At 48.8% G+C, this 20974-nt stretch overlaps 8 protein-coding genes and 1 non-coding gene across 9 annotated transcripts; 4 read left to right on the plus strand and 5 right to left on the minus strand.

Annotated features, from left to right (window-relative positions):
• Nucleotides 1-77: 77 nt before the first annotated feature.
• On the minus strand, nucleotides 78-2034 carry BDV27DRAFT_145089 (sulfatase family protein; the record flags this gene model as incomplete). The annotated part of the gene is made up of 5 exons (XM_032070357.1): nucleotides 78-416; nucleotides 468-589; nucleotides 665-1151; nucleotides 1201-1676; nucleotides 1728-2034. The coding sequence occupies 5 exons, from the start codon at nucleotides 2032-2034 to the stop codon at nucleotides 78-80; spliced, it is 1731 nt and encodes a 576-aa protein (XP_031927755.1).
• Nucleotides 2035-3182: 1148 nt separating this feature from the next.
• BDV27DRAFT_111932 (putative MFS peptide transporter) lies at nucleotides 3183-5788 on the minus strand. Its single transcript, XM_032064553.1, has 6 exons — nucleotides 5236-5788; nucleotides 5059-5178; nucleotides 4784-5006; nucleotides 4354-4722; nucleotides 4149-4303; nucleotides 3183-4092 (listed from the first exon to the last, which is right to left on the minus strand). Exons 1-6 carry the CDS (start codon nucleotides 5546-5548, stop codon nucleotides 3404-3406), a joined length of 1869 nt encoding a protein of 622 aa, XP_031927756.1. The 5' UTR covers nucleotides 5549-5788; the 3' UTR covers nucleotides 3183-3403.
• A 1969-nt stretch (nucleotides 5789-7757) lies between these two features.
• Nucleotides 7758-8507, plus strand: BDV27DRAFT_128102 (uncharacterized protein). The gene is made up of 2 exons (XM_032066909.1): nucleotides 7758-8225; nucleotides 8338-8507. The coding sequence occupies exon 1, from the start codon at nucleotides 7834-7836 to the stop codon at nucleotides 8044-8046; it is 213 nt and encodes a 70-aa protein (XP_031927757.1). The 5' UTR covers nucleotides 7758-7833; the 3' UTR covers nucleotides 8047-8225; nucleotides 8338-8507.
• BDV27DRAFT_t110 lies at nucleotides 8437-8508 on the minus strand. Its single transcript has one exon. It is a non-coding gene; the product is annotated as a tRNA-Arg (tRNA).
• A 1581-nt stretch (nucleotides 8509-10089) lies between these two features.
• Nucleotides 10090-11939, plus strand: BDV27DRAFT_145091 (Zn(II)2Cys6 transcription factor; the record flags this gene model as incomplete). Its single annotated transcript, XM_032070358.1, has 4 exons — nucleotides 10090-10168; nucleotides 10214-10263; nucleotides 10380-10995; nucleotides 11080-11939. 4 exons carry the CDS (start codon nucleotides 10090-10092, stop codon nucleotides 11937-11939), a joined length of 1605 nt encoding a protein of 534 aa, XP_031927758.1.
• An 82-nt stretch (nucleotides 11940-12021) lies between these two features.
• Nucleotides 12022-13521, minus strand: BDV27DRAFT_157625 (uncharacterized protein; the record flags this gene model as incomplete). The annotated part of the gene is made up of 6 exons (XM_032072539.1): nucleotides 12022-12335; nucleotides 12387-12449; nucleotides 12500-12854; nucleotides 12909-13106; nucleotides 13166-13258; nucleotides 13306-13521. The coding sequence occupies 6 exons, from the start codon at nucleotides 13519-13521 to the stop codon at nucleotides 12022-12024; spliced, it is 1239 nt and encodes a 412-aa protein (XP_031927759.1).
• Nucleotides 13522-13893: 372 nt separating this feature from the next.
• Nucleotides 13894-17377, plus strand: BDV27DRAFT_172194 (major facilitator superfamily domain-containing protein; the record flags this gene model as incomplete). Its single annotated transcript, XM_032075792.1, has 10 exons — nucleotides 13894-14037; nucleotides 14105-14213; nucleotides 14270-14419; nucleotides 14477-15150; nucleotides 15215-15280; nucleotides 15337-15422; nucleotides 15482-15676; nucleotides 16177-16669; nucleotides 16746-16962; nucleotides 17022-17377. The coding sequence occupies 10 exons, from the start codon at nucleotides 13894-13896 to the stop codon at nucleotides 17330-17332; spliced, it is 2445 nt and encodes an 814-aa protein (XP_031927760.1). The 3' UTR covers nucleotides 17333-17377.
• A 517-nt stretch (nucleotides 17378-17894) lies between these two features.
• BDV27DRAFT_172196 (alpha/beta hydrolase) lies at nucleotides 17895-19181 on the minus strand (the record flags this gene model as incomplete). The annotated part of the gene is made up of 3 exons (XM_032075793.1): nucleotides 18776-19181; nucleotides 18041-18706; nucleotides 17895-17959 (listed from the first exon to the last, which is right to left on the minus strand). Exons 1-3 carry the CDS (start codon nucleotides 19074-19076, stop codon nucleotides 17895-17897), a joined length of 1032 nt encoding a protein of 343 aa, XP_031927761.1. The 5' UTR covers nucleotides 19077-19181.
• Nucleotides 19182-19457: 276 nt separating this feature from the next.
• On the plus strand, nucleotides 19458-20804 carry BDV27DRAFT_172200 (FAD-dependent oxidoreductase; the record flags this gene model as incomplete). Its single annotated transcript, XM_032075794.1, has 3 exons — nucleotides 19458-19523; nucleotides 19596-20496; nucleotides 20548-20804. 3 exons carry the CDS (start codon nucleotides 19458-19460, stop codon nucleotides 20802-20804), a joined length of 1224 nt encoding a protein of 407 aa, XP_031927762.1.
• Between the last annotated feature and the right edge of the window lie 170 nt (nucleotides 20805-20974).

Genomic DNA, 20974 nt, shown 5'->3' on the forward strand with positions numbered 1-20974 from the left:
GTATCACAAGTTAACCTCTATGTACAAGATCATCAATCTATACATTATAATAATTTTTGTCCTCATTATCATCGAAATCAAGCCCACGCCGACCAGCTCAATCCGTCCCGGTACTGCAGCCCAACCAGCGGGCCCTCATTGGAAAGAAGATATCCATCTAAGCAATGATCATACGATACCTTAGGTTGCTTCTGGTAAAAGATATCGAATTGTGGGTCAAGCGCGTCTTTCAGACTCTGCACGGAACCGTCAGGATGAATTACCTTCCACGGTTCGATACAGGTGGGACCCTGGCAGGTCTTTAGCACGAGAAGCAGAGCATCGAGACGGGTGATCGCCGCCTGCAAGGGCCGCCCAAGGAGCTGAGAGGTAGTGTTCTTGGGTGTGTAAATGTTGTTGATTTGGTAAGGGTCGGCCTGGGCTCATCAGTATGATTCACTGGGATGAATGGGATTGCACCAACGTACTGTTAGGTCATAGAGCTCGTGCTCGCCGTGGCACCATACGGAGTAGTAAAGATTATAGCCCTCACCGAGAATACGCACAGACTTGTAGGTATTGTTCGGCATGCTTGTATCACCGTCGGGGCCTGTAGGGGGGGGGGGGGTTCGATTAGCACACATTTAAGGGTATATATAAATTAGGAGCTATGGAAAAGTCTTACCGATCCTGGAAAAGTCACCCTCCAGGACGGCCGTGCCCCAGAACTCGACAGTAACATGCTCATGGGAGATTGAAGCCGACTGTCGCTTGATGGGCAATGGCGTACCGTCGAAATCGTCGCGCAGCGGCAGACCGGCCAATTCAAAGAACGTTGGAACCAGGTCGATGTGTGTCGAGACGCTGTCCTCGGTCTTTCCCTCGGGAATGCCGGGGCCGCGAATAAAAAACGGGACTCGGATGTCTTCTTCGAAACCAGTAGTTTTGCCCGGGGGCATACGGTGCTGACCGATGTGGAATCCGTTGTCAGAAGTGTAGATGATGTAGGTGTTGTCGATCTCGCCACTTTCCTCAAGACGAGATACCAGCTTGTCGACCAGTTCGTCAACACCTTGCAGGGCACGCAGTCGCTGGCGATAGTAATGGTCTTCGTAGTCAATGACGGTTTGGTTCTGCAGCGCAAGGTTGGATACCCAGCTCACTCCGGTGCGCTGAGATGGTCAGTGAGCCCCTTCCTCGGTTCAGAAGGAGTATACTTACGTTGAGCGGGTTGAAGCTCGGAGTCCGGGGGACCTTGACGTCCTGGAATAAGTGCCGATGGCGAGGCGCGGGAATCGGTTCAGACATGATGCTGGCGGCAGTGCCCATCGTGTTCGGGTCAATATTCGAATGGGGAGCAACCGGCGACACAGCCACGAAGAAGGGTCGGTCACTTTCCAGGGCCTCATCCAGGAGTCCCAGAGCCTTCTCGGTGATCACATCAGTCGTGTAATGACCAGCGTAGTTTTTTGGGGGATCGCGATTGCGCTGGTAGGTGGAGTTGTAGTAGGAGTAGGTGTGCGGGTCGAGAAGGAAGTCGGAGCCGTTGAAGCCCTTGGGGAACGGCTTATTGTAGGTACTGAGGCTGTGGGCGTTCATGAGCTTTCCGGTGTAATAGGTGTTGTAGCCGGCATCCTGGAACCACACGGGGAACCAATTGTCATTGAAGCCTTGCGAAATGAACTTGGGATACCCGCCTGTTCACAGTTAGTCTCCCCCAGCATGCGATGGGATGAATAGTCACGTACCCCAGGGCGGTCTCACATCCGTCACATTGGTATTATGCGCCTGACGTCCTGTCCAGAGACTGACTCGCGACGGACAGCAAAGAGCCGTGGTGACAAAGTGATTTGCGAAGTCAGTGCCCTTCTCCTTGATTCGACTCAGGATATGCGGGGTGTATGCAGTCGAGTTCAATTGGAGATCTTGGTCATCAGTCATAATGAAAAGGAAATTAGGCTTCTTGGCGACATTTCTCTGCAGTATCTGTTGCTGCGGGAGAGCCTCTGAAGCCGCCAGAAGGCCCGACAGGGCCACAATGCTTGAGAGCTTCATGATGACAGGACTGAAGTTGTAGCTGGCATGGGAAGCTGTCCAAGACCTGCAGCTGGGCACCAATAAATATATCAACTCAAATGCGGGGGACAGCTTTGGGGGGTCCACACTTGCGATTGCGATTGAGGGCGACGGGATGATGCCATCAAACGGTTTGCCGAGCTGTGCGAGCGCCCACCGCGCGTCTAGGAAACGAAACATACATGGGAGTAAAATGCCAATCAATATTGACGGGCCGTATGGGGGGGGGAAATCAAAGTTCAGACCCACCGGCTATGGGAGTGTTCGGCTGCAGCTATCGGTACTATGAGATCTCAAACGCTGTGCAGGAATGGTCGGTCAGGAACTGGTTGCCTATTGGACATCGACAAGTATCTCTCACCATGTGGTGGTGCGTCAACAGCTTCTTATTTTAGCGGATATGGCATCATGATTGTCCAATAAAGGAGGGGGCAATTGATGATCGTCACTTTTCCGCCGGATATGTATTTATTCATGGAAAAAGAGAGAAAGAAAAATGAGAAAAAAAAAAAAAAAAAAAAACCTTCATCCTTCGCCGATTTAGGGTCGTCAAATGTCACGTCTCACCTTCGAACAGTCCCTGAGTCTTCCCGAACGGGGATATACCAGACAAATGCTTGTTATATATCATTTGGCAAGGATGGTAACGTTAACTAGATCTCATTCTAGTTTTTGGCATAATAACAATCAAACCAAGAGTCCAAAGGACTTGGCGGTTGAATAAACCAAAAGTTCCTTTACCCCCACAGTGGAGATTTCGGCCTCAGATTACGTGCTTGGCTTTAAGATGAGCTCATCCTCTACGACTTCTTTTTCTTTTCTCTGTTCTTTCAGTAAGAGTATAAACATTTAGCAGATGGTGTGATACGCATGGCAGAGGGGGAATAAGTAATTCATCCTACTAGTGACTTAGATCCGGTACTGTACAAATCTCATTGAAAACAGAAATCACTAGCGCATTCGACCTGTCAGATTCTTTGAAACCTTTTCAGAAAACCAAACAAATTAAATTGGACCACTTGCGACTGTCAACTCAAGCCATAAATATAAGCCATGCCGGTTGCTGTCAGTTACGCAAAATCGCGTTAGAACCTTTCTCCCACCCACCCCCCACCCCCCAACCCCTTGGAGGAAGCCTTGCAGCAAGCGACGATGTTCTCAGGTCGGAACCGCTGATTACTGCGCCCCCGACATATGTACGGTCAAGAAAATACGGATTACGGTGAATCATCAGAATCCAAATTGAGAGGCGTCAATGCACCGAACATGGTTGAAAAGGATAAGTTACATAAACGAGCATCACATTACATCTCCGCGTAACAGGGTATATCGCGCGCCGGTCCGTCCTTTACTTCCGGGCATTCTCCTCGTCCAAATTCACGCCACTCGATTCGGTATACTTGCTCTGTGGCAGGTTGTTCAACTCGTCTTCCCTCCGATCCAGCTTATAGTTGCTCAACCAGAATCCAATGGCTCCGATAAAGGCCAGGATCGTCACCACCATATAGTTATACACCAGCAGGGGATCCTTCGACAAGCCAACGAAGGCCTGGCCGATGGCCGAGGAGAAGGCGTTCATGAAGAGCGCGACGGCCTGCACGATCGATCGCATGTTCTTGGGAGCCTTGGTGAAGGCATACTCGAGGGAGGTGATGGAGGCAAAGATCTCCGAAATACCACCGAGGATGTAGATAATCGCCTGGGTCCAGACGGAGATGGGCGAATACTTTCCATATTCATCGAGACAGTAGTTGGCCTCTTTGCCGCAGGGGCCTTTCACGTAAATGTAGTGTTGGATCACCGTGGCGGCGATCATGGAGCAGCCGGCGACCACAAACCCACACGTGATTCTCTTAATGGGCGTAAAGTTGAATCCCAGGTGGCGCAGGCCCGGGTAGATGACTCGATCAAAAATAGGAATGCAAATGATGAGGGCAAGAGGGTTGAGGTTATTGATGATGTCGTTGGGGACGCCACCGAGGTGCATGGTGGCCGCTTGGGATGTCAGGTTGTTCAACATCTGGTTGTAGGCGAGCCCTGGGAAAAGTCTGCATTAGTACGGGGGAAGAAAGAGACGATGAGAGAAGACATACAGAACAGAGGGTACCACAGGAACACTTTGCACGCCTTCAGCCCACGAGCAACTTCGTCGACCCATTCGTCGTCGAAAGTCATCCACTGAGGTCGATTAGGGCCCAAAGCACTTGGCTTGACTGGCTCCCAGAATGGCTTGTCATTACGTTTGAACCTGGTTTGTCAGTATACCTTCAGCCAGACGGGACCCGTTGGGACACCTACAGCCGAACCGGGTTCAACGACCACCGCCCCTTCATCGCCAGTTTCCAGAGTCGGAACGCCTGCCCGTAGACGGAGCCTTGTGGCTGCACCCGGTAGTACTTATTCCGGCAGAAGAACAGCACCGTCGGGCACCACAGAAACAAGCATGTCGGGAGAAAGTACGACAGCCAAAACCCAACATATCTCTCGGCATAGACCATGCTCACCTGGCCGGTGATGGAACCGATGTTGACAGTCAAGTAGTAGTACAGGTAGATGCGCTGGACGGTGATGGCTGGATCCACGATTACCCGCTCCCCGGAAGAAAGGGTCTTGATATATGGATATTCCTCACGATATTGCTCGGCGATGAGAGGCGAAATGTTCGATCTGATTTGCATCAGTATATAGAGACTCGGGGTGTGACGAGGAGGATTGGGGGAGGCCTTACTTGAAACCGCCCGTTCCCATGCCCATGATGATCAGACCGATCGAAAAACAGGCGATCGCGCCCTGGGGATGGGAGATCACGTTGGGAATGGCGGAGATGACCAGAATCAAATGGCCGAGCAAAGCGGCCGCGATGGAGTACATGATGGTGCGGAATCGACCCCAGTATTGATCGGCCAGGAATGCTCCGAACGTGGGCATGATGTAGGACCAGAAGGAATTGACTAGAGACGGTCAGGACCCACTCCTTCCATCGATCACGGACATGCGACTTACACAAGGTCAGACCAGTGGAGGCCTGTTGGCCCATGTTCAGTGCTCCCGGCACTCGTGAATTATCATACGTAGCACCAGTGGAGGAGCCTTCCGGCATGGGACGCTGGATAAAGTTGACGACTAATGCATGTCAGCAAGGGATTTTCTGGGATAACGTGGCAGCGCGGAGAGACACACAAACGGCCGTAGTTCCATAGTAGGAGAATCGCTCGCACAGTTCCACAAACGCTACGGTGTATGCGGTCCATGGGATTTGTCCACACACTCGACGCAGGGTTTTCAGTTCCTCGTCGGTTGGATAGGTCTTTTGAAGATCGGTATCATCGGTGGTTGCGCCAACAATTTGGGTCGCCGGGACTTCTTCTATACTCGGCGTGATGGCCAAGTCCTTATCAATGGAGGAGGCCTTTTTTTCATTCAGATGGGCATCATGAAGGTTGGCCGTCGCTTTGGCGACCTCGACCGTCTCCGAGGGGTCGGAGGGGTTCATGTTGTAGAGTCGAGTCACACGTACAGACAAAACGAACACGAAGGGGGAAGGGTGTGTATGTGTGTATCTCTGACTCGTTGGTTCGTGGTAGAAAAGAAGGGAATGGAAGACGGGGAGAAGATCTGGGCTTTTAATACATTTGGTGGTTCATGTGGGACGAGAATTAGGATTTGGAGGAAGGAGGGGCGAGGGAAATGTGGAAGTAAGAGTGAGAGGGGAAATCAAGTGTCATGTCAAACAAAAGTTACTCAAAATAATAATAATAATTATAATAATAAAAGGGAAAAATAGAAAAAAAGGCAATTGGGATGGTTTATCGCGTGCCATGACCCATGCCGGTCCAATTGCCACTCGTGGTTTAGATTACAACTGCTACTACTACTACTACTACTACTACTACTACTACTACTACTACTACTGCTGCTACTATAGAATCTACCTACATCCATACTTCCCTACCAGTCGTCCAGTATGGATCGAACTAAGTTATTAGCTATACGATCTAAGGCCAGCCGCGGAGGATTATCTCAAACCGGTCACTGGTCCTCCCCCAACATAAGACCAACCCGTTGATAACCGGAACAATCTCCAGTGGCCTTATGCTAGATGAATGAACCTTGATCATTGAATATGTGACTGGACGAGAAATCCAATGGTCGTCTTGGCTCTGGCACTTAAGTTCGGAACCAGCCGACCGATAGATAGCGAACTGAATGAAAATTACGCGAAGATAAGCGGACATGTCTGAGCGCTGAGAAAAGAAGCACAAGCGGAGTATAATTCACCAGTCGCGGGAATGAACCATGGCTTGGCCGATGTCTTGGCTGGCAGGTTGGAGTGCAACCTCAGGCCCTTGGCACACCAATCATCCATGGTTGTTCCAGCTCCTATCTCACCCAAATCTCTCTAGATTAGTAGTACGAGGAGAGTATAGTAATTGAAAACTGGGATGAAAGGTGGTGGTGTGTTGTTTTTTGCCATGCGACTGAGTCAGCCACACCGGGTGCGGTTTTACCTTTTCCGTGCGTTTACCCCGGACCATCAGGCTTAAACTCGACCACGCGATGTTACCTTCCTAGAAGCCTAATCCTGACCATTCCAGTCAATCAGAGGAAAGAGAATCATTCTGGATTTCTATTCTGGATAACCGTGAACTTTTGGTACTTACTATCTAGTACTACTATACTAACACTAACCCGTCTATGGCAGGTAGCTAGCTAGGTACGTCCTACTCCGTACTAGTAGCTACCCGACCTTTTGATGGAGCCACATCCCCCCCCGGGCCACATGATTGGAAATGAACTTGGATTACACCATTTTCTCCCTTGATCTCGTTTGGGATCTCGCTTCTCACCTCCGACCCCACCCGTCGGATTCCCGAAATTAGCCATTCCTACCTTCTCTCGGCATGATCTTGGCAGGGAAGAAAACATGTCAAAAAGAAACCCTGACCGTTAATGCCATACAAAACTCGGCAACATGGATATCATGAATATGGGATCACCATTGAGGTTCAGATAAAGTCAAAAGATAGACTACTGGGGTGCTTCTCCATCCCTGTCCATGTCGGCGGTTCTCATTATTAACAGAATGCGACCGGGAATCTAATCTAATCATTTCCCCAGACTGAAGGGCCGCTTATTATGTAAAAACAATCCCCAGTGACAGGAACCATCTTTTTTGCCCCCCAAGAACCCAAGAAGCTCTCATCGGTTTATTAGGTAACGGAAATGAGATCTGATATAACTAGTAAGTAGTTTGGTACGAGTACTTAGTATACAGATATTCTTTAAGTACTCCGTACTAGGATAAACCTCGGCATCGTTGCCACCATGTGTTCTCCTCCTTTTTCTTTTGTTGTGCCCTCGACCGGTCTTGCCGACCTTTTTTGTAGGACGGACACACCACCATCCGACTAAAAGAAACTCTCTTGGCCATGCTTAGCCATATCTTCTTCCTCCCAGTGGAAGTGGAGCCTATCCCATTGGGTGGTTGATTTGGTGTCACTGATCGCTCACCAATGAGACCGAGTGCATTAGTACACCGTACGGGTCCTTGCTTCAAGGGGCGCTCAGCGCGTGGCGCTTGGATACATAAAGAGAACGATAAGGTTCGGTCTCGCCGGTTCTTTGTTTTTTTGTTCGAGTCCCTGGAAGTCCGGTCTTCTGTATGTAACGTTTCGATGAACTTTGTTGGGGTAGTCATGCGGGGGGTTGCGGGGAAATATCCTTTTTTTTTCTCTGAGCATACCCTGGTCATGCAATAGACCATTTAATATACGGCGGATGTATGTATGTACATACCCTTCCAACAAACGCAACCTAACGGCCCCAACTTCGATCCCGCAATGGTCACCACATTCAACGTCAATCCTCGTATTTCTTCTCTATTGCATTTACCTAATGACGTTGTATCCATCAATGTCCCCTACGATAGGTTCCTCTAATTCTCAGTCCTCTCAGAGTCCAGCTACTGACACTACGCATCATGATCAATAACGTGTTCTCCACAGTCTCAACATCTTTCTCGTCGGTGAGATATACGCATCCGTTATGACCGACAGACGCTATATGACTGGTGCCCGCTCGATCGGCATTCATGGATCCTTAAGTGGAGATACGTCTCGTCAATCATGGTTATGAGATTAGAATGATCAACCATCCAGTCACTGGCGAGGGTGAGTGAATCCAGGCCTCTTTCTAGACTGACTGCGACTCTCCATGGTTGGTCACGTGATGCCGCTACGAATGTGCGGCAAAGCAAACATTGATCACTTTGAGGCATAGCAGGGCATCTTCGCGATAAAAATCGAACCAAGTCGAAAGGGATTCTGCGAAGAACGGGACAGATACGTAAGATAGGCCAACCCCGAAGGGTAAAAAAAGATTTGACCGACGCAGGGATCGAACCTGCAATCTCTTGATTCGTAGTCAAGCGCCTTGCCATTGGGCCAGCCGGCCTGATTCTTGATAGATTCTGTGAAATATTCTTATAAAGCAAAAATATTGTCCTGCTACGTATCGCCATACAAATCACAATTCGGTATCCATTGGTTCCTTTTTTTTTTTTGTTTTTTTTTTAAAGAAAAAAAAGAAAAATTAAAATTAAAAAATAAATTGTTGCGTAGATATTCTTAACACTATGTAGGTATATCACTACACGTTGTTCTGAAACTTGGAAAGTCCCAATGATGGTAGTAAGTCTGAACCGGGTAGTCGGAAATATATATCTTTGAGCAACAAAATACCTACCTTAAAATCAGTCTAGAGTCGATTTAACTAAATATATATCAATTGTCACATCGGAGTGTCTTGATGTGACAATCGCCCCCATTATTTCATAATGGTGCATGTCGTCAGGTGAGGAATCGATTGGTTAAACCTCGTTGTAAATGATACCCAGATAACCGTTTCCCAGGAGCCATGAAGATAAAAGCAAGCATCAATCTCAAGGACTGAAGAGTGTCTGTGACTACCGACAGCTGCTCTTTCAAAATGTTCTATTCAACTTCCTCGAACCTTGTCCTGTAAGCATATTTCTTCTGCCGACATGTCGACCGTAAGGCAGAGCTGATGGCTTTCCTCGAACCGATCAATGTATAAGGTGCATGATGACCTCTGCTAGCTTCGAAGGAACATATAGGCAGCTAAATGCAACACAGGAAGCTTCTTTTTACTCTAACATAGCTTCCTGCCTCTGCTCCCTTTACGTAGAGTAGTTGTAGCTCATGATATTCAATTGTAATCTACCATACATAGCAGCAACAAACTAGCAGCAACATTAAATAGTTTGGAGTTAGGTACTGCCGAAGCTCCAGCAAAATGGTTAGACTTAAGAGTATCGGGGGATCGCCTTCCTGCCTCTATGTTAATTGTTGACGAAGCCAGCACAAGGCGACGTTAACGATGGAGAATCTATTCTTCGTGTTTCTGAGATACGGTAACCGAGTTTCTCCATCTGCCATTAGAAACCAGTACACCCCCCACTGGATGTCGGACTGGAATCAGTCGAATAGTTTCCCTCCCATAACGTGGTCGCCGTAGACGGAACTAAGGAATCAACTTAAAAGAGTATGGATGTTAAGGTAAATGTTGGGCTTGTATAGGTATCTATGCGGTCTTTTTTGTCAAGTGAAGGTAGATTGAGTCGAGTCGATCCTTGCATTTTTCAACCATGACTAAAATAGAAGACCTGGCGTCCAGGAAGCAAAAGAGGTTATATATAGAGAGAACTGAATCATAGCCGAGGATGCAGGGATGCACGGAATAACTCCATGCCGGAGAAGAAATGCGGGGAAAAAAGTCAGTGCTCTTCATTTACCCCAGGTCTTTGCCGCATTAGCGGTCCTTGTGGAGATCGCATATCCATTAATAAGAGAAATGCCGATGATAGGCTGCATATCGCCTCTTCTGGCCTTATCCACGAATCACCGATGGTAGAAAGGCCGAGTTGGGAAGCTTTATCAGTTTTAGAGCGTCCGTCGCGTCGGATGGGCGATAAGAGTCCGTTTCGTTCCGTCGCTTCTCCTCACTCTCTGCATCATGGATATGCTACTATCGTGGCTTCACTACTGCCGCCATGAATTCCACTGGTCGTGTATGCGCGCGATGCGCAAAGATTGTACGTTGAATACCAAAACTCAGCTAGTGTGATCGCCGCTGACAGTCAATAGAAACAGCGCTGTGACGGGGACGCCCCCTGTTCCCGCTGTGCTCGTATGTGTATCGCACTTCCAATAGAGGATGACTGAGCTGATTTGCCCTCCTCTTAGGCCTGGGACATATCTGCGAACCTCAACGACCGGGCGGAAAATTGGACCCCAAAACCATAGCCCATCGACGCCCTCGAGCGTCCCGATCACGCGGAGGTTGCCTGTCCTGCAAGGCAAGGTAAAACAACCTATGCCGAGCAACAGCTACAATGTATTAGCGCGGTTATTAACTTCAGCAGGAAGAAGAAATGCGACGAGATCCACCCTCGATGCAGTGATTGCCGCCGCTTAAACCTCCCCTGTCAATGGAAAGCCTCCCCGTCATTCTCCAGCTCCACCGACCCGTCGCTTCCCCCTTCTTCCGAAAGCAGTCTATCTCTAGCAACCCCAGATCCGATCTCCCCTTCCGATCAAGCTCTCGATGATCCGATAGGAAGCTTATCCCCATGGCTGGCTGTGGAAGACATCGTCATGCCCGTCGCATCACCCTGCGGATCCGCCAACCCTTATCTGCACAATGACGAAGAGCGCTCGCTGTTCAATCACTATCTACACATCGTAGCGCGCTCACTGTCGCGGTCCGGTGATCCCAACGGAAATCCCTTTCTGTCGATCTTGTTACCGATGGCAGCCAGCTCCGACACAGTGACTAGTGTAATTCTAGGCCTGAGTGGTTGCCATTGGAAGCGTGTCTACCCGGGCATTTGGAATCGCGCATTAGCGCGCCAGGGAAAAGGTATGTCTGATACCGCTATCAGGGTTCAGGGAAGCTAATCCCAAAAAGCATTGGCACAAGTAAAACAACTTCTATCAACGGCAGGCGGCCAATCCACGCTTGAGGCCTGCACAACGGTGCTACTACTCTGCCTAACGGAGCTATGCGATGGCGGTTCTCATGCATGGGAGTGGCATCTGAAGGCAGCCAGTGCACTCCTCGCGTCAGTGGGAGACCAATCCCTTGAATGGACATCGGAGGGGAAGTTCTGCCTCCAGCTGTTCCGATATCTGGACTCCATGTCGACAATATCCCGCTGCAAGCCACCGCTACTGCGAGAGGATGCGAAGCTCACTGATCTTACCGCGGAGAAGTCCATTTGCAGTTCCTCATCTGGCCCCGTAGATGCCGTCTCTGGGATGGCCCCAGCGTTACTTGAACTTCTCGGTATGGTAAACTTACTCGCGGCACATCGTAGCCGGCGCGTTGATGAACTCTCCGAGCTGGGGTTTCGAACTGCTGCCTCCCATGTTCAGTCTCAGTTGGATTCGTGGAGAGCAGAATATGACAGCGCCGCGGTTACGGACCACGAGTCGGATCGAGTTACTACAGCATTCGAATGGGCGGTCCGACTACGCCTCCATCAGGTTGTTGATGGGTATGATCCACACCACGAGATGGTGGAAGCCGCGGTTTCTCCGATTCTCAATGCTGTGATGACCATTCCATATGGTAGTCCTGTAGAGGGATGCTTACTTTTCCCGCTGGTAATTGCTGGGGCTAGTACCACAGAAGTTGAGAGACAGATGTTGGTCAAAGAAAGATTGATGGTTATGGAGAATACTTTAGGATTTGGACATATCTCGCACGCCCGACAGTTACTGGAGACTGTCTGGGCGGATGAGGCTGATAGGAATTGGGCAAGGGTGAGGTATAGCCTGTTCCCCGGGATGGTATTTGTATGAAATGTCGTATAACCAACGAAGTGATGAGATGGAAATCATATATTGTAAATGGTAAATACATAAAGACGTTCAAATCATACATCTACTGTGCAATCGCAGCGACTAGCTCATCCAAATGCTTTCGCATATCGTATCCACAAACTTCCTCAATCGTCAACTTCCCAGGCCGATCTGCCGAAGAACTCCATCCAATGCGCTCACTGAGATCTTCTCGAGCTCTGAAACTCGCTTCTTGCACGCGGGTTGCTCTCGGCTTGCGCAGCTTTTCGTATAAGCTAAGTCCTTCGGCGACACTGTATTGTTCGCGGAATGTGCGGTGGAAAACCAGGCCTAAAGCGCCGGCATCTTCGAAAGCCATACAAGACCCTTGGGATTGGTCCGGCATCATCGGATGGGCTATTTCTTAGTATAATCGAATCTTCCATCAAGAGGAGGGAAAAAACATACCAGCATCACCCAGAAGACAAACCTTGCCCTTCACCCAGTACGGGTAGGGATCATGCCGATACACTACATCGTTAGCACAGTCGTCTTGAGTAGAAAGAGAATCGAATACATACATCGCCACATTTTTATATCCTCCGCATTTAACATCAACTTCTTCATCCTGGGATCCAAGGCGGGGAACGTGTCCACCAGTTGTTGGGGTGTAGCGGAGATATTCCATCCATCTTCACGGAGCTCATTATATGCGGCCGGGTAGAAGCAGTAGCAGCTTACGACCTCACCATTGCTACAGGGAGACATGACAATCTTGTCGATGCCAAACCCGCCCCAATACTCGATTGCTTCGTTAGAGATATAATCGTCAAGCCCGAGGGCGCGCAGTTTATCGGCACCGATGATGCAGCGGTAGCAACATGAGGTGGACATTGTAAAATTGGGGGTTATTCCGATTAGATTACGAGAGGAAGACTTTCTAATTTAGTACCCTGTCAATGACTGGATTCTTGGGGCAAGAAGACGTACGCGAATACCATCAGCAGCGACGATCAGGTCGGCTGTTGCTGAAGCGCCGTTTTCAAATTGGATGATACCTGCTTCTGCGTCAAGAGCAGTGGCTTTGTGATTCACTTCGAGAGTACACTTGGGTCCTTCACCGGGCTCTTCGAAGGCTGACTTGAGAAGTTCTTTGTGGATATCAATGCGATGGAAGTTGTTGTAATCCTTTTTTTGTTGTAACTTATCAGCAAAGCAACCTTTTCGAATATGGAAGGAAGACATACAGTCCCAAACTTCGACTTATAGTCTCCTAATCCGTACTCGCTTTTTACCTCTCCAGTAGACCAATCATGCATAATCAGCCTTTTCAAAATCACCTGGGATCGTTAGCATTGCCTCACCCAAGAAGAGAAGATGATCGTACCGGCTTTGCGGCTTTGACGTCCACGCCCCATTGCTCGAGAAATCTTGATCCGTTGGAGGCAGCACTCAGTGAGGCTCCCACCTCACCTGCGAAATCGTATCGTTCATACACGGTCACGGAATGTCCTTGACGCCGGAGGGCCACTGCAGCCGAGAGGCCGCCAAGACCAGCGCCAATAATGGCAATGTTCAGAGGAGAGTCAGTGCGAGAAGGCATTGTCGTGCTTGTTCTTCTTGATCCGAATGATGATCATAAGTCATACTCTCGATGGGATCTTATATCTTTGCACGGCTTGTGAAGTGAAGTGACGTCTACTGTCGTCCATTAGCAGCGGCAAAGCATTATCCGACGTTATCAGTGCTTGCAGCCAACCCGGCCTATCTATGCGACGGATGCATAAGAGGGCCCCACTTACGGCTATCGCTATGACCCTGGGGAAGTGTAGGTATCTAGAGGACTAGGATGAATGTAGCTACACTTTAATTGACTCCAGCTATAATCCCCTTTAAGATCATGCCACCCTCAATCAAAAATTACTCAAATGCATATGCAGTGAAAATGACACCTACCAACGAAAAAGATATCGGGATGAACGGCAAATTGTCCGGCGATGACTACGACATCGGAGATCTGCACGATGACCGGGCATTGCTTCGGAAAGTCGATTGGCGAATCCTGCCTGTCATGTTTCTGACGTACTTCCTGCAATTTGTGGACAAAATTTCACTTAATGTAGGAGGGTGTTACCCCCCCTTGGCGCTAGGTTGTGATGTATGTACATACGCTGACTTGATGACAGTATGCGAATGTCATGGGCCTTCAAAATGATCTACAGATGAGTGGAAATGACTTTTCATGGTTGGCAACGGCGTTCTTCCTGGCGTATGCCGTTGCCGAAATCCCCCAGGGTGTGTATAGCCTTGCTAAGAAGGCTCAGGTCTGTGGTATATGCTAATGTGCACAGGCATTCTCCTTCAGAAATTTCCTATCACAAAGGTGCTTGGGGTCAATGTACTCCTCTGGGGCGTGATTCTGTGTTGCTCAGCAGCCGCACAGAATTTTGCTGGCATGATAGCTTTACGTGTTTTGCTCGGGATGTTGGAGGCGGTTATTGGTAAGTCACGGTACAGTGTCTTTTCCCTTCGGACCATGCCACTAACTACTGGGTCAGCACCCGCCCTTACCATGTACACGAGCATGTGGTACACTCGCGCCGAGTCCACACCGAGATATGGCTTCTGGTACTGCGGCTTAGGCATGGGCCAGATCGTTGGAGGGTTGATTTCGTTCGCTGCTCAGCACGCACCCCCGAATATGTCCTTTCACGGGTGGCGTATCATGTTCGTCGTGATAGGTGTGGTTAACATAGTCGCTTCTATATTGGTTTTGTTTGTCCTACCAGAAAATGTCGAGAAAGCCAAGTTCCTCAGCCAAACGGAGCGTGACCGAATTGCACAACGTCTTCAAGACGACCAAGCTGGAGTTGGCCACAAAGTCTTTCGCTGGGGCTCGGTAGTTGAAGCAATCGGTGATCTGCAAACCTGGCTTCTTGTCCTACTGACCATCTTAATTACTATCCCCAGCGGTGTCATTACCACGTTCTCGTCCATTCTGATCAAAGACTTCGGATATACGTCTAAGCAAAGTGCGTTGCTCAATATGCCCTCGGGGGTAGTTAGCATTGCGGCAACGATTCTTTCTACATGGGCCATCGCTCGTGGATACTCGCGATGGCTGGCTATTGATGTACTGTTGGTTCCGACGTTGCTGGGTTCGTGTTTAATGTCGTTCCTGCCCAGAAGTAACCAGGCAGGATGCTTGGTGGGCATTTACATGGTCAACACGGTACATGACATCTTTCTCTTCTTGCCAATTGAGTGATCAACAAACAGTGAACTAACTCAAGTAGACTGTGGCTCCACTGGCACTGATTTTCGCGTGGACCGGAGCGAACTTCAAAGGGTATACTATGAAGGTATGTATATCCTCTTATTTTCCATACCACGCCGGGCCAATAACTGAGAGGAACAGGTGTCGGGCAGTTCTCTGGTCTCTGCCGCATTCAGCATTGCCAATGTTATTGGTCCCCAAACCTTCCAGGCGAAGGATGCTCCTGCGTAAGCACCGCCACTACTAGTTAATAGTTCCATGCTGGCGTCAAATCTAACTAAATTAGGTACATACCGGCCAAAATAACCATTGTGGCGGTCAACGCCGGTGCAATAATCGTATCCACAGCCCTCCGCATTGTGTATGGGCGACGGAATGCGAGAGCTGATCGCCTGGGAACTCCAGCGAGAAGTCGCATGGAGGGGAAGTTGGCGAATGGAAGGATGGCAGAGGAAGACGTGCATGACGACGTGAACTTTCGGTATGTGTATTAGCGGCTGGTTAAGGTAACTAGGCGTTGATTGAACAATTTTGATCCATGATGTTATTATTATCAAGTACTGCAAATAGTCCAACCATTAATGAATGATCTAAGTAAACCAACACACTCAAGGCAATTTGCTCCTTCGTAGACCAGAGACTAGACTCCACATTACCACTCCATGGCAACCTTGACTTACTAGTGAAGTGGACCACAGACCTCAGAAATGATCGATAAGGATAAGAGGTAAGCCGCCTTCCGAAGTTTCTTTGCGTCGGATTCATTTAATGCATGAGACGATCTATTTTTTTTTTTTTTAAGTTGTCCGCCGCTCTAACCCAATTATCCGACGGACGTTGGATAACCATTTAGAACCTCCCCCTCAATTGGACTGAATATTAAAACCGTGTAATGTCCAACAGCTCCCACAGGCAGCATAAATGAATCTTTCTTATTTTTTTTTTTTTTTTTTGAATTCTTCGAAAAACTACAGAATTAAGTATGTCCAAAATTCTAGTAACAGGCGCCAATGGCTTCATTGCCGCGCACTGCATCTCGCTCCTTCTTTCCACAAACCACCACGTCCGCGGCACCGTTCGCTCTGAACAGAAGGCCACCGCGACCCAAGCAGCCTTGTCTGCAGCAGGCGTGGATACAACGAACCTCGAACTGGTAGTTATCAGCGACCCGACTGAGGTAACCCAGTTTGCGCCCGCGGTAGCCGGTTGCAAGGGCATCTTGCATCTGGCCAGTGCGTTTAGCTACGATGCCGCACCCGGGGAATTTGAGGAGAAGCTTCTCATTCCCGCCCTCAAGGGAACAGTTGCCGTATGCGAGGCTGCCTCAAAGTATCCCGAAGTTAAAAAGGTAGTGATTATGTCGAGCTTTGCGGCGGTTTACGATGCCTCATTGGGACCGCAGCCCGGGAGGGTGTATACAGAGAAGGATTGGTGTCCATTGACCTATGAAGAGGGAAAGAATGCGAGCCTCGTTGTATGCAATCCTCTACATCCACCCTTCCCTGTCTGTTATGACTAGCTTGGATTCAGCACCGTACTAACCATCACAGCCCATTGCATACCGAGCGTCTAAAGTGATAGCTGAAAAAGCAGCGTGGGATTACGTTCGTGACCACGAAGTCAGTTACCAGTTGGTCACATTGTGCCCAGGAATGGTCTTCGGCAAGATGATTCATCCGATTGAGTCAATATCGCAATTGAATGTCAGCAATGGGATTGTTTGGGATGTGTTGAAGGGCAATGGAATCCCGCCGACGAAGGCACCTGGTAAATCTGCTATTTCTGTGATCCTAACCAAACGTATCATACTGACGAGTACATTCTAGTATGGATTGACGTTGAAGATCTTGCCCGGACGAGTCTCCAGGCACTAACTGTGGACCTACCCTCTCACCAGCGCTTCCTGGTAACGGAGGGATCATATGATACGCAAGAGATAGCCGATATAGTCAGGAAGGCGCTCCCCGAGAGCCAGAATAGGATCGCAGAGGGAGAGCCCGGGAAGCGTATTAGGGATACGCATTACTCGTGCGATTCAGGAAAGGTGCAACAGATGTTAGATGTGAGGTTTAAGCCGTTGAAAGACAGCCTGGTAGCGTTGGCGAGACAGCTGTATGCATTGGAGCAGGCCTCTTAGGTGAGCGCCTCGGAGATGCTCTTTGAAAAGAGTTGCGAGGTTTAGATAGTGGGGGTGTTCTTTAGGGTTGTTTATACACACTGTAGAAGAAATTATCTGAGTATTCAGGCATAAATCGTTATACCTCCAGAGCTTTCCCTAGACATTTACAGTAACTGGTACTGCTTCAATCTCATAAAATCTTATCTGCGCGAGAAATGCAGACTTTAAGGTGAATATACAATCCGAAGCGATGTCTTGCGATCTAGGTTATTCGTTGGCCACGACAACCAAAAACTTGCGTTTCATGTTTATCATGGACGGTCACGTTTAAGTATAAACATTGTATTCCGACCGCAAAAGCAAAGTAAGCATCAGTACTTGTCAAAGCTACGGTTATATCCACATACTGATTTTATATTCCACTAAGGTCGTCACTCAAAGCATACAACGAAATCATGGTCGCAATGAATCATTAGGAATTTAAGAATACTGGGCTTCAAGGGAATGCATCGATAGTTCGGGGATTTTTTCTATGTCGGATTTGATTACTCTTGCTTTAGGGAAAAATAATACAATAAGTCTAATGTAAAGCAACCCGGATATGCGCGGCCGTCTTGTCTATAAACTCCTTCGCCTGCCATAAATCTGTGGCACGTTTCGTCAGCATGGCCCTTCGAAAACATGCAGAAGGAAACAAGGAAAAAAGAAAAGTGGGATTCATCATACCTTTATCCATATGCATGAAAGGATGTGGCACGCCTTCAAACCTTTTGAGCGTAACCTCATTGCCACCCTCCACTAGCTTCATGGCGTACGCCTCTCCTTCATCTCGTAGCGGATCACAGCCAGCAGTGTAAATCACCGTCTTGGGTAGGTTGGTAAAATCAGGCGCATTCATCGCATTCGCATACCAACCGATCTTATTCAGTTGCTCCTTCCTCAAGCTCACGTCGCTGGAAAGGCTTTCCCACTTGAGATTATCGAACCACTTCAACCTGGCCCAGTTGAGAGTGGGCGCATGCTCCATCTGTTGGACAGAGGGGTATGGCGACTCGCTTGCGGAGGCGTACTTGGAGATATCGTCGATGACGGGTGTGCCCACCGCGACAAGATTCAGAGGAATGCTGGCATCCCTTGCAAGGTGGGCAACGATAAGGGCAATGTTTCCTCCAGCTGAGACGCCGCCGAGGGAGATGCGGGTCGGGTCAATGTTGAACTTGGAGCCGCCCTGGGAATGAATGTATTGCAGGGCAGCAAAGGAGTCTTGGATACCAATGGGGAATGGCTGTTCTGGGACCAGCCGGTACCCAATGTCAATTACACAAACGTCTGCTTTGACGGACAGATGTTTGCAGATATGAGCTTCAGTGTCGAGGTCACCAAGGCCCCAGCCTGCGGGTCGGCATTAGTTTTCTGCTAGGTTATCCCTTTAAGATTAAAGAGAAGGGAAGGATGTCATACCACCGCCATGAAAATCAATATGCACCGGCCAAGGCCCAGGAGACGAAGGTTCGTATACCCGCACTGGAATCAAATCGCCATTATATCCTGGCACAGTTGTGTCATATATTCTAGCTGGCTCGGGGGCTGGTCCAGTACCGTAAGAGTACAGAACAGAATATTTCGATCGGAGAATGGCCAAGTCTATGGGCTTGTTTGGGGTGTTGGCTACATTTTCATTGTAGAGTTTGACAAAGACTGGATCCAAATGAGGCAGGACAGACGGGTGGATAGGGTTCAGGGCTTCGTGTGCTGCTGTCATTTTTGCTTCTCTGGTTGATTAATGTTTGTTTGGCGTATGGTCAGATAGTGTGTGAATATACCGATGATTTATACACTGATTCGGCTGAACGTTCCTGAGGCGATCATCGGCAGTTTCCGACGGCAACGTCAACGCTAATCAGAAGGTTGAAGGTTGAAGGTTGAAGCCAAAGCCACCCCCGCATCTCGTTCACTTATCTATGCGACGGTCCGATCGTCGGATAACGTTTCTTAACTTAGCCGACCCAAAGGGCCCAAGGGTCCTAGTCAAAGATGATAATGATGTCAATGGGAATGGCCATAACTAGTAAATTAATAGTAATAAAGACAACACGTTTACCATGCCTTGCACCTCGACTACATCTCAAAGATTCGCAACATCATGGATCCTGTTCTTATTGTTGGCGCCGGCATTGTCGGCTTAACCCTCGGCCAGGCTTTAAAGAAGGTTTTGCTCCACCCATACACCGATCCTCAACATGCGAGTCTTAAGTAGAATTATAATATTAACAGTGAATAGAAAGGAATACCTTTTGAGATATATGAGCGAGACCCCACGCCCGATGCTCGTGGTCAAGGCTGGGCTATAACCCTCCATTGGGCACTGGAATATCTTCAGCAGATGCTCCCCGCAGACGTTCTAGCCCGAATTCAAGATGTCCAGGTCGATCCGGACGTTGCCCTGAACGACAATGGGAATTTTCTTTTCATCAATCTTGCCACGGGAGAGCCGAAATTCAAGATCCCACCGTCTGTACGGTGGCGCGTAAACCGGGAGAAAATGAGAAAGGCCCTGCTTTACGGAATCGAAGATCGGGTACACTGGAATCGAAGAGTGGTGGGTGTGGATCTAGAGACTGTACCCGAAAAGGTGAACTTGGAGTTCGGCGATGGATCCTCTGTGACAGGACGAATGGTGGTTGGGGCTGAGGGTAGTCGGTCAGCGATCAGACAACTGTTGAGACCTGATGCGTATAGTAACGTGTTGCTACCAATCCGATTTACAGGAGTAGCTGTGGATCTCTCCCCGGAGGACATCAAACCGCTTCGGTCTATGGACCCGCTTCTGTTTCAAGGATGTCATCCTGAGACCGGGGCGTTCTTCTGGTTTTCTATGCTGGAGACTCCGCTCGTGAATGGAACAGCTGGGACAGAGCGTGAAAGGTATCGAGCACAGATCTGCATGTCCTGGCCGGTACATACCTCAGCTGATGAGGTAGCTGATACTGATGAAGGCCGTCTGGCCAACATGAAGCGCCGATCTGAAGGCTTTGTACCCGTTTTAAGAAACGCAGTACAAAAGATACCGGAGGGGACCCCCGTACTAGAGATCAAATTGGCTGACTGGGAATGCCTGGATTGGGATAACAAGAATGGCCGTGTGACGCTGGCTGGAGATGCCGCACATGCTATGACAATGTGTAAGTTGCGCATATCTGTCCGAATAAAGAAAGGATGCTGACGATGACTAGATCGTGGTGAAGCTGCAAATCATGGACTCCTGGATGCATTCCATCTAGGGGATGCCATTTCTCAAATTTACTCCGGACAAACTGGCCAACAGGCTGCACTTGATGTCTACGAAACAGAGATGAGAATGCGTACGAAGCGGGCGGTTCGATTAAGTCGACAGGCATGTCGTGATGCACATGCTTGGGAGCAATTAAATGAACACTCAGCGATATTGACAAAACGATCAGTTGTTGGTGAATCGGCACGCTTGGCGTGACTGTAGCGAGATATGTAGGTTTTTTTTTTTTGTTCCTATACATTATGAATATGTACCACTTTTTACTTAAGCTCTGGACATGATTAGGCTCTAAGCTATGTTTTGTTTTAGCTCATAAAACCGACTACTTGGAACTCCCCAAAGCAATACCTCAAAATAGAGTAAGAGCA

The sequence above is a fragment of the Aspergillus caelatus genome (genome assembly GCF_009193585.1).
Source record: "Aspergillus caelatus strain CBS 763.97 unplaced genomic scaffold BDV27scaffold_84, whole genome shotgun sequence".
Taxonomy (NCBI): domain Eukaryota; kingdom Fungi; phylum Ascomycota; class Eurotiomycetes; order Eurotiales; family Aspergillaceae; genus Aspergillus; species Aspergillus caelatus.

Bases quoted from the DNA above. Each gene is read 5' to 3' on its own strand.
- BDV27DRAFT_111932 (XM_032064553.1), bottom strand. From the start codon at position 5,548: ATGAACCCCTCCGACCCCTCGGAGACGGTCGAGGTCGCCAAAGCGACG. The intron at 5,179-5,235 runs GTGTGTCTCTCC...GACATGCATTAG, and splicing joins CTATGGAACTACGGCCGTTT to TCGTCAACTTTATCCAGCGT. The intron at 4,304-4,353 runs GTAGGTGTCCCA...CTGACAAACCAG, and splicing joins TCGTTGAACCCGGTTCGGCT to GTTCAAACGTAATGACAAGC.
- BDV27DRAFT_128102 (XM_032066909.1), top strand. From the start codon at position 7,834: ATGTATGTATGTACATACCCTTCCAACAAACGCAACCTAACGGCCCCA.